The sequence below is a fragment of the Benincasa hispida genome, chromosome 6 (genome assembly GCF_009727055.1).
Source record: "Benincasa hispida cultivar B227 chromosome 6, ASM972705v1, whole genome shotgun sequence".
NCBI classification, from domain to species: domain Eukaryota; kingdom Viridiplantae; phylum Streptophyta; class Magnoliopsida; order Cucurbitales; family Cucurbitaceae; genus Benincasa; species Benincasa hispida.
In genome coordinates this window covers 24,391,291-24,402,058 of record NC_052354.1, presented here as the reverse complement: position 1 = coordinate 24,402,058, position 10,768 = coordinate 24,391,291, and the positions used below count along the sequence as shown (strand labels likewise).

Sequence of the window (10,768 nt, the reverse complement as noted above, 5' to 3'; positions counted from 1 at the left end):
AAACAAGTAGCCAGGCTCAATCCTTCTTGGGTTAGGTAATCATATACTACTAATTCTCTTACCAAATTAAGATCACCCGTTTCTACTGAACCAAAAACTAACGTCAAAACAATTTAACAATGAAGCTATACATACAAGGATAATTACCCAAAAAAAAAATAAAATAAAATAAAATAGAACAAAACAAAACAAAAAACCCAGCTATCTAGATACACATACCTTTGCTCAATAAGCTTTAACATAACATGTGCGAATTAAACAGAAACTCTAATATGTAAAAGCTACTACAAGTCTTTTCAGTAATTATAAAGAGGGATCAACAAAAGAATATTACCTCAAACAGAGTAAATAGTAAGATTGCATAAGCACAGCCACAGAGTATTAACGTTACATTGAGCATTATTGCTAGTAAATCATTCATCATTATTGGTACATGAACACACACACACCAAACTTGGAGGACATCTCAGAAAATTGATGGTTTTAGAATGGAGTTCAGGGATTGCAACACAGATACCATCAATTCATTCCTCTTCTTCCGCCTCTTCCAGCCAATTCACAAACGGTTCCAATGCCTTCACAAAGCTCTGCCTGTTACGTTGGCATTTACAGTGACAGATTTTAGAAGAGTACACAAACAAACAACACAAGGGATTTGTATGTTATAACAAAATAAAGGTGCAGATCCAGAACCAAGGAATCCCCATCAGAATTTAATGTACCTGCCCTTGGGGTTTGTCCCTTTACGGAACCAATGGAGTATGGTGTCCTCAGCGAGCACATCCTGGTCATACAGAGACCTTATAATTTCCGGGAAAAGTTTCATCAGCTTAGCATCCTCATAACATTGCATCTGAACTTTGTAGATCAGTTCCAGCTCGAGTTTCCCTGTGCTACAGAAGGTATTCAACAATTCTGCCCACGTTTTCACCTGTTTGGGGAAAAAAATGTCAATGCTTCAAAACATTTTTGTCTATATTTTCAAGCAACAGCTTGAAAATTTATGTTAAATAGACAACTAGATACAAAAGATATCATCAGCCAGCTGCAAACCTCTGAACTGAAAATTAGACTCTTTGGTAGTAAAAGGAAAGACATTGGCTCAAGTACCTCATATTACTCACATTAATGTTCCTTTTCTTTCTTGTTTCAAGTTTATAAGAAAGGCACTTGATGAACATTTCTAATTTTTGTTTGTTTCCAGTTTTTCGGAACGTTTCCAAAATTTTGAAAATAACAAAATCAAGTTCAGATTCTGTTTCCGATTTTCCCCTAAATATAAATAAGAGAATTATAACATAAAGATTTTGTATATTTAATTTTAAAAATTGATTTTCTTATAAAATTCTAGAGAAGAACCAAGAAATAATTAACAAGTAGAGAACAGAAGCTTTCTCTAAGTTAAACATAGAATACATAAGCAGAACAATTCTTCAAGAGTTCAGCAGCAGGGTTTCAAGAAAGTCAGACCCTTTTACATTGAACAGTTAACACTTAGATTCGATTAAGAAAGAAGATCCAACAAGGGTTGAAATCATGTGCTCTTGGGTTTCTGAAAGTTCAACAGTACCTTGAAGGTTTCATGGTTCAAACTATTTCAAGATACAATTCCAGGGGAAGTCGAAGATTCTCTAGAAGAATATTCTGTGTGCTACTTCATGAGGTATTTGGTTAAAAAAAGCTTTGGAGAATTGCTTAGAAAGGATCATAGAAATGCAGACAACGTTATTTAGAAGGAAAGTTTTTCAACTACATGGAGCTATAGTTTACTCAACAGGTAAATGCGGTAATAAAGATACCCACCCAAAGAACAAGGGAAATTCATCAAAAAACCATCCAATTAGTTAAGTATCAACTTTTTAGCTAATATTTTAGCGGTCTCTCTGTGCGAGTACTAGTAAGGGGTATAACAGGAATAATAATAGGTTATTAGTAAGAGATAGTGGCAATTAGTTAGGGGTGGTGACTTGGTCATAAATAAGAGAATTAGGTTACTTAGGAGGGGGATCATTTTGTTGACTTGGTCCTTAGTGGAATGGTTGTGGGAGAGACAGTCCTCTCAAAAGGGGCTATAGATATTGTAATTTCTTCACTATAACAATATAGTTCTCTTCTCTTTAGTGTTCTCTTCTATTTTATGTGGTCAAGAGCCTAACAAATTGGTATCATGGCACAATGAAGGCTTACAAGCAGAAAAGTTTAAGCTGGTCCGAGAGTTGCAAAATCTTGGAAGCCAATTTTACAAAATGTGCCGAGATTCGAGGAAAACCACAATAAAGGTTTAAAAGCAGGAAAGTTTAAGGGCTTGTCCAGAATACACAAAAGGCCCAGTTTCTCTCCAACAATCGTAGTCAAAGTCCACAACTCAATTCTGCATGGTGGCCACCATGGGATTTGAGAAATTTTGAAGTGGGGGCAGGAGTTGACAACAAAGGGAAAGGAATGGATTTGAGGATTGGCTTATGGGGAATAATGGAATGAGAAGACTGATTTTGCTTGCTAGACTTACAGCAGTGGTTTATTTTTATTGCACTGTCATGTTGACGACAAATGTTTGGAGGAGCTACGTCATGTGAGAGTACTAATAAGGGATGTATTGGGAATAATAGTAGGTTATCGCTTGTTAGTAAGGGCATAGTCGTAACTAGTTAGGGGTGACTTAGCTACAAATAGGGAAATTATAGTTCTTAGCAGAAAGGATCATTTTAGTGAGTCAGCTCCTAGTGGATTTGGTTGTGGCCAAGGTTGGAGAGACTATCATTCTCAAAAGGCTATTGATATTATAATTTCGTATTGATATTGCAATATAGTTATCTTCAGTGTTTTCTTGTATTTTTTATGTTTGGTAACCTAACACTGTCCTCCTCTTACTCCCTTTTTATTGACTTTTTTCGAACAAAAAGTGTCAGTGTCTATCATAAAAAAGAACAAAAGAAAAGGAAGCAAAAAGGGTTGGTTCTCCACATACACACAACAGAAGGGGGGAAAGAATCAGCAGACCTGTTCCGATCAAGTGAATATAATGCAAGAGTATGTAATTAACATTACCTGGCGAAGAGCAGAATTAGCATTCTGCTGTTGGTTCTTTCCAGACCACTGAACAGCATCCATTATGACATCCCACAAAATTCGAACAACCTCAATATCAGGTAAATTGGCATCTCTCATTCGGTGCTTCACAGTTTCTATAACTTCAGCAATATCAGTTTCCTCGGCTATTTGGGTTGTTAAAGCAGATTTCATTTCACTTAGCTTCACTTCAAACATTTTTTTCGCATTGTATTCTACCAAGGGCACCAGACCCTCCTTTCTGAAAAAATTAAGTAATTGACTTATTACGCAAGCATCAAAACTGAATAACTATTCTCATATTTAAGAGCAATCAAAATCATTATATTATATAACTTAGATCACCACTATGCCACATAATGCTTTATAATATTAAGTATGACAATAGTGTACAATAAGGACAAATATTATACTTAACTATAGAAACTAAATGAAATACTAACGTGAAATGCTCAGAAAAGCCCTCAGCAGATCGCTTAGCAGAGGGAAAGAACTCCAGAAGATTGTCTTCCACTTTGCCCCTCTTCAGGATGGAAATCAAATCATCAAGGCTATTATCCATAAGATATTCCTTGAAAAAGTCAGTTATAAATGAAAGAACTAGCCCTTTGGCCACAAGGTTATCCTTAAGCAATGGCTGAAAAACAGTCTCGGGAGGAAGGCCTGATAGCTTCTGTGAGAAGGCAAGGGCTGTGAAAATTGCAAGTTTTTTCCTCTCATTTTCCTCGAAAAACTCCAGCGACTGCAGGAACCGTCGCATAACATTTTCGAGATACTTAATGAGAAACGGCCTCCGCCTCAAAATTTTCTGTATGTAGATAACAGATGGTAGAATGGCTTCACGTTTAGGTTCACAGTCAATTATAGAGTATGGATGGCGCTCTCCTTCATCAGGTTTTGTTGTTCCAGGCTGTGTCCGTCCACCAGTGAAAATAACCTGGAAGTATATCATATGTTAGTGGAAATCAAATGCCAATTAGCTGAACTACCTTATCACTGCATAAATCCATAAATGAAATGCATTTTTGTAATCCTGCACAATTTTCTTCATAAGGAACTAAGCTTTCATTATCAGAAGAGATCTACGAAAGGGAAGATGAGATATCTCCCCACACAAATTAGGATAACTCCAGCTAAAAACAAAATACAAGAAACAGTGTTAAATAAAACACATACACACGCATATATATATTAAATTAATAAATTTCACCAACTTGGGACGTCACAATCATTGGGCGTTGTTTGGCAGCCACAAAGTAGTACCCATAATTTAAAATCAAGTACGTTCTGCTTTTGGGGGTCCTCTCTAGGAATATTAAATGTTACATTTCAACATACTTAATTTTTGTAAGTTTTAACTTCATAATCCATAGTGGGTTCTCATCCCATTAATGGAAATAATATCATTGAGGAAAACAGCGTTTGAAATAATTTTGTTTCTTTCTTATTATTATTTTGAAAAGAAACTTTACAGGAATTCATTTTTTATTGAAACTACTTTCATTGAGAAAAAATGAAAGAATACAAGGACATACAAGAAAACTAAGCCCACAAACACCTCCTAAAGAAAGGGGTTCCAACTAAGTAGAATGTTCCCTGACGAGTAACTATAAAAAGCCTTCGAAATTGAAGCCCAAAGAGATACATTAAACCTCACCAAGAAGGACCAAATATCACATGGGTCCCTCTCCACATCCCTAAACATTGTTAATTCTCTCCCCAAATATCCCATAACAAAGCACACACTTGTGCAAACCACAAAAATCTGCCTTTCCCATTGAAAGGTGAATTAAGGAGAAACTCCCTGATCGTATCTCTATTACTCCTCTCGTGAGCATGCGCAAACCCAAACTCCAAAAAGAAACGGCTCCACTTGGATCTTACAAACAGCTTCAAAGGAATTCATTAACAAAAGGAACACAAACAGTAGAGGGCACCCAGCCCAAACACTACATGAAGGCTCAAATCGAAGATCTTAGTTGCAAGAAAAGGCATAAANCTAAGGAATTTTTACCAATCTAGAGATCCTACCAAAAGCAAATTTTTGTGCCACATGCCGCTTGCCTCAATTTCTACCTACCAGATGATTTGGCTCGAGAGATTAAAGAATTTGTATATGGAAGCCTAGGCATACAGAACAAGCTTAAGAGTTGATCTTAGTTGGTCTTATTTCTAGCTTTTCTTTAAAAATAAGTAAGAACCATTCAGAAACCTATCCAGCTTGACAAATTTGCAAGAAAAAGTAGCTTCAAATATCTTTCTTCTCCCGTCCCTTAAAAACATTCACCTTCATACCTCTTGTGAGAAACCCATATCATTTCCAAGATATGCACTGTCCATCTTTGTAAACACCAATTGGAAAGAACTATTGTACTTATTTTCTTTCCTTCATTTGATAAAGTCATGTCTCCGCATTCCAACCATGCTAATTTATATTTTTCCGCAGCCAAACCATACCCCCTTGGGCCTTTATCATAACTTACATTCTTAGAACTGAAGGACACAATTGTACAACCTATAGGACAGATCCTGTTCAAGTAAGGTCGTCATAACTTACATTCTTAAATAACTCAAATAGCTTAGAAGAAACTCAACTTAAGACCACTCAATCATTGCACTGGCTCCCCTGAAGCTATCTGATATGAAAGATGAAAACCTTCTCTTTTCTTCAACTTTGAAATCAAAACACTGAAACAAAAGACTAAACTAATATAAAATGACCTACGCTCTGTCCTACAGCTACTAGACTCCATCAACTGATATCCATTTTCAAAATCAAGGCAATGTCTGAAAAGTGAGAGGAAATGCCAGGGTCTCGGGTAGGGCTCCAAGGAGCCCAACTAATTCAAGAACCCAATCACTACATGACAGAGCATGAAAGACATGAACCAAGATCCATCCACACCTCACCACAATTAATATCAACTAGCATAACTCAGGGCGACTAATCTTAAGCCCAGTGCCAAATATTGAGAAATAGTATATCTTCCATCAGCAAAGCAAAATGAGTCTCTCAAAAAGACACAGATAGTCCAGGATATTTGCAGAACCCGCCTACTCGAACATCTCATGGTTAGGTTAGCTAGGAAACGTGAAAATCCACATCAACCACTTCTTATTTGCCAATGGCACTAAGAAGCACAAATGAAAATACAAGTCTATAAAATGGCATGACACAATGGAGAAACATGCCAATAAAAAAATTGGACAGGGTTATTTTTATTATCTATAAACATCAAAGCTAGAATTTATGAGCTTTCTTACAATTAACATGTTGAAATTCACAATGCATAATGGGAAAAATAATAACGTGCTGATGGTTAGGGTTCAATCAATGTCAACAAATGCTTCTCAGAAATGAATTAGAGAAAATATTAAATTTTCAATCAACAACGAAGAGAACTTAAAAATGATATTCAATAAATTAAATACAAGTCATAAAGAATCTGTCAGCAGTTATAAGTATGACAATCTTGTCGTCAAGCTAATTACAGAGAACTAAGAACCTCAAAAAAGTGATCAGCATTAGACAACATTGTATCCAGAACCAAAAGTGTGTAAATGTATAACACCATCAAAATGACTACCTCAAAGAAGGTGTCCCCGTATCTTGAGAAGTCAAGTTCTGAAGACTCAATGTTCCTGGCAATGAGTTCCTGTACAAGAACATCATGGTTAGTCCGATAAAACTGTCGATCAACATCATATTTATGCAGAAAACTATCTTGGCTGTCATGAAAGATGGTGCAGAAATTACCAAATCACCAGCATTATCCAGATAAATCTGGACCACTGCATCAGAAAAAGACGCAGGGTCCAGCGGTATCGTAATATTCCGTTTGCGGGTCTTAATCCGCGTGCCACTGCCAAGTCAGACAATCAGGGGTGGAAGTAAGACAATTCAATGATAGCAAGAAAACGTTTCCAGAAGATCACAATGATGCATGTGAAGACAATATCACAATCCTGAGCAACTAAACAGTAACAACATACATTAAAAGTTGGAACAAGCACACAATTTTAAGAGCAAATAATAGAACTGTCCAGTAAAGCTACAAGACCTCAGAATGGAAAGAGCATATCCACAAATGTCAGATATTGATAGAAAAAATGTATTAATTGTTCTCTACTATGTCACAATAAGAAATACAATTTATTGCTCTAGAATAGTCACTATTAAAGAAAGAGAGAAAAACCCAACGCTGACTTCGGTCGAATAGTAGTGGAAGTAAACAATGTCTTAGTTTACTGCTCAAGAATGAGACGATACAATGCCAAGTATTGAAATTGATTAAATGTGAAATACATTCATTTATATGTACACCCTCAGACCACATAAAAAAACTGAATAAATATTGGGAAATACTGTAAGGTAACCATCAAGGTATTACAATCCTTTTTTTCTTTTCTTAGGGATTTTACTAAGATGAGAGGAAGGGGAACACCCATGTAATCTATCTTCTTATCCTTCTGAATGACAGAAAGCCAGAAAATATTAACTGCCCAGCTCCTCACTACAATACAAGACCTCACTTAACGTATCACAAATAACCCTAAAACTCCATTCATAAATAATTGAGAACCCACAGTCAAATACTACAAAGAGAGAAATGAACAACACTTGTGCCAGAACGTAATAATCAGCTACAACACATAAATCATGTTTAAAAAAAATTAAGAAGAAACCAATTCAATTCAAAGAATACACAACATGGAAGATGATAATAGTAGAACAAGGCTTACCCAAGAGTGGGTTTCTCCTTCGAGCTGCATGTACAAGAAAACAAGATCCACAACGATAAAAGCCAGTCAGATTACGAAGTACATAGCAAAACTGAATAAAAAAACACGCTTTTTGAAAGGGGGAGGGGGTAACTGGAGAGTCGAGAAAGGCGCTTCTTCTTTTACTACAAATTAAGAAGCGTAACTCAAGGAAACATATACTGCACGTAACTTCAAAATCTGTCGACATCACCCCAAGGGGGCGTTTATCTAACTTACAAATTGAAAGTCGCAATCAATCAGAAGTTTTTTTAAAAAAAAAAAAAAAAAAAAACGGAATTTGCTAAAAGAACTACGTGCCTTTTTTTTATCAAAAGAAAGATAAAGTACGCACTTTCAAAATTAAACCCTAATTAAGTTATTAAATCTTTTTTGTCCAGACCAACCAAGAAACCAGATCCACTATGACCTAGAAAAAATCCGAAAAATCGATAAGTTAATAATAAAAGGCGATGGGTAATCAAAACCAGAAGATCAAATACAATACCAAAAATCAAAAGTAAAAAGTAATAAAAACACAAATTAAAACCCAAACAAAACATAACGGGGACCAAATTGTGCATCAAAAAGCCCGAATCTTGAACCGCAAGTGACCAACACAACAAAACGAACAGATCCATGGAACCAAATCTCCGAATCGAAATCACCGGCCAGACCTAACGAGACAAACATCAAAAAGACAAGGGAGAGAAAAAAGAAAAGGAAGAGATCGAAACCTCATAAACCAAGACGGGTGAGGATCGGAGGAAGCTTAATGAGTCTGTAAAAGTCGCTTGAGTTCTTCGGTAGAAGATGACCGAGAGAGGCCAAAAGGAAAGGAACAGAGAAAGAGAGGAATGGAGAAATGAAAACGAGAATTGGATTGCTGCTGGAGAGCTATATAGTGAGAGCGGAATGTAATTACCATGAAATAAGATGGCGTCACTGTAATTATGGTGTAAAAGTAAGGACTCTATTGCAAAATTATTATTGTTACGTTATCGCATAATTTCGTACGGTCTTTTGAAGTAGCGTTTGTCAGGTGTGCGGGACCCACAATCAACGCGTCGGGTCATGTAATTCTTTGGTATGTGGGTGAACCGTCAATGGCCGAAGAGTTTTTTTTTTATTATTATTATTAATATTGTATTTTTAAAGCTTACCAGTTTTGGGAGGGGCTATCCACAAGCTAAACACTTTGTACCTCCATTATAATTATAGCAATTTAGCTTAGTCTTTCTTTTAGAGATTGAAAGTTGGGTTCTCATTTATGGAGTTGCTAAACATAGAACGAATTTGGTGCTATGCATGTGTCATGCTCAGGTTTTTAAAAGAGTGACAAAATTGAAGTAATTGAAGATAAAATTATACCGATACAAACAAGTTTAACAAATTTACTGTTTTTGCTCTGAAGGTTTTCTCTCTTGTATGAGAGAAGGGTCGGCCACTTCTAGAGTTTTGTATTCCCGAGGAGATTCGATTGGCAGACCTAATGGAGGACTTAGTATCACAACCCCCTCCCAGATTACCCTCTTAACCTGAAAGGAGATGCAACGACAGTAGTTATCAATCTTCTTGTTGTCACTTACTACCTACTAACCTGCTTAATCTGTCTGGATTATACAAACATACATTTACTGAGTAACCAACATAACAAACATACATCAACAAGGTTCCATGGCAACCGTCATACACATGACATATTTACATACAAGATCCTGTAGGCCCCAACTTGCTAAACTAGTCCCAGTATGAACAAAACATGTGTACAAATATTTTACAGAATAAACACCTAGTCTTATCTAAATTGGAGTCTTTGAATGACAAAGCAGTGGCAGAGTTATCTTTTGGAGATCTGACCGTTACCTGGAAGGGAAAACATTTAAAAACAGGGTGAGCTACTAGCCTAGTGAGTGACTTAATAACAACATAGTTCTCATGCTTAAAATCTAAAACTGGAAAATTGAATACTGAAATTTGGAAACTTTCCAAGCAAACATGTATAAAAACTGTTTAATCATATCACAATTGAGACATAGCTAACCTGATTATAAGTTGAGAGAGAACAATTTTTCTCAATCTCTCAACGTTAAATCTTAGTCAAGAGAAAACTTTGCTCAATCCCTTGACGTCAAATCTACCAATATGCATGTGGCAATAGCTAAGTACCGTCATACCTTAGGTACTAGCTCAAATATCTTCCCGATTCCTTCAGTATTGAGCTTAACTTAATCAACATAAAGTTTATTTTCTGAAAACATGGTATCATAAAATATAGCTTACATAAGAACATTGTTATCCAATGCATGCTTTGAACATTAGGAGCACGTTTGCTCAAACATAATAACATGTACTTACAACTTTAAACATGCTATAGAACTTTCTTTTAAAAGATAGCATGCATTAATGACTTAGGAAACTTGTTTGATTGAACTTATTGTAAAATAACTAGCATCAGTATAAACTTTCATTAAAGCATGGATTTCTAAAACATTTAGAAAAAAGACTTAGTCACTCATGGTTTTAAGAAATTCTTTTATGGTTGATAAGCTTCCCCTATTGGTGTCAATCCTGTAGACACAACAACATGCTTTAGCTACAAACAATGGTCTTCTTGTGAGGTTAACTTTCTTAAACGAGCTTACATTTAGCCTACCATAAAATGTTTTCATAATAACGCATACCTTGCTATGCGTCCAACATTTAGAGATTTCCTTAAGGTTTAAGTCTTGGCTATGCAGCAATCAACCATCAACGCATACCACCATTGCGTCAATCGCACATCCTAGGCGCTCCACTTGCTGCCCATCATCGCATAGCCCTTCCCTTAGGTGTCTAAGACTTTTATGCATGCATACTAAGCCTCACGCTCAGCTCAACGCATAGCTTAATGCATGTTGGTGTTAGTCCTTACCCATGCGTCAATCTTGAGCTATCT

At 36.1% G+C, this 10,768-nt stretch overlaps 1 protein-coding gene across 1 annotated transcript; it reads right to left on the bottom strand.

The window, feature by feature from the left end:
* Positions 1 to 220: 220 nt before the first annotated feature.
* On the bottom strand, positions 221 to 8,708 carry LOC120079643 (basic leucine zipper and W2 domain-containing protein 2-like). The gene is made up of 8 exons (XM_039033911.1): positions 8,568 to 8,708; positions 7,813 to 7,836; positions 6,827 to 6,932; positions 6,657 to 6,725; positions 3,513 to 4,006; positions 3,049 to 3,310; positions 723 to 931; positions 221 to 591 (listed from the first exon to the last, which is right to left on the bottom strand). The coding sequence occupies exons 1-8, from the start codon at positions 8,570 to 8,572 to the stop codon at positions 525 to 527; spliced, it is 1,236 nt and encodes a 411-aa protein (XP_038889839.1). The 5' UTR covers positions 8,573 to 8,708; the 3' UTR covers positions 221 to 524.
* Positions 8,709 to 10,768: the final 2,060 nt, after the last annotated feature.

Coding starts and splice junctions, on each gene's coding strand:
- LOC120079643 (XM_039033911.1), bottom strand. Junction 6,933..7,812: donor AAGGAGAAACCCACTCTTGG/GTAAGCCTTGTT, acceptor CTGACTTGGCAG/TGGCACGCGGATTAAGACCC. Junction 932..3,048: donor CTAATTCTGCTCTTCGCCAG/GTAATGTTAATT, acceptor TTCCCCAAACAG/GTGAAAACGTGGGCAGAATT.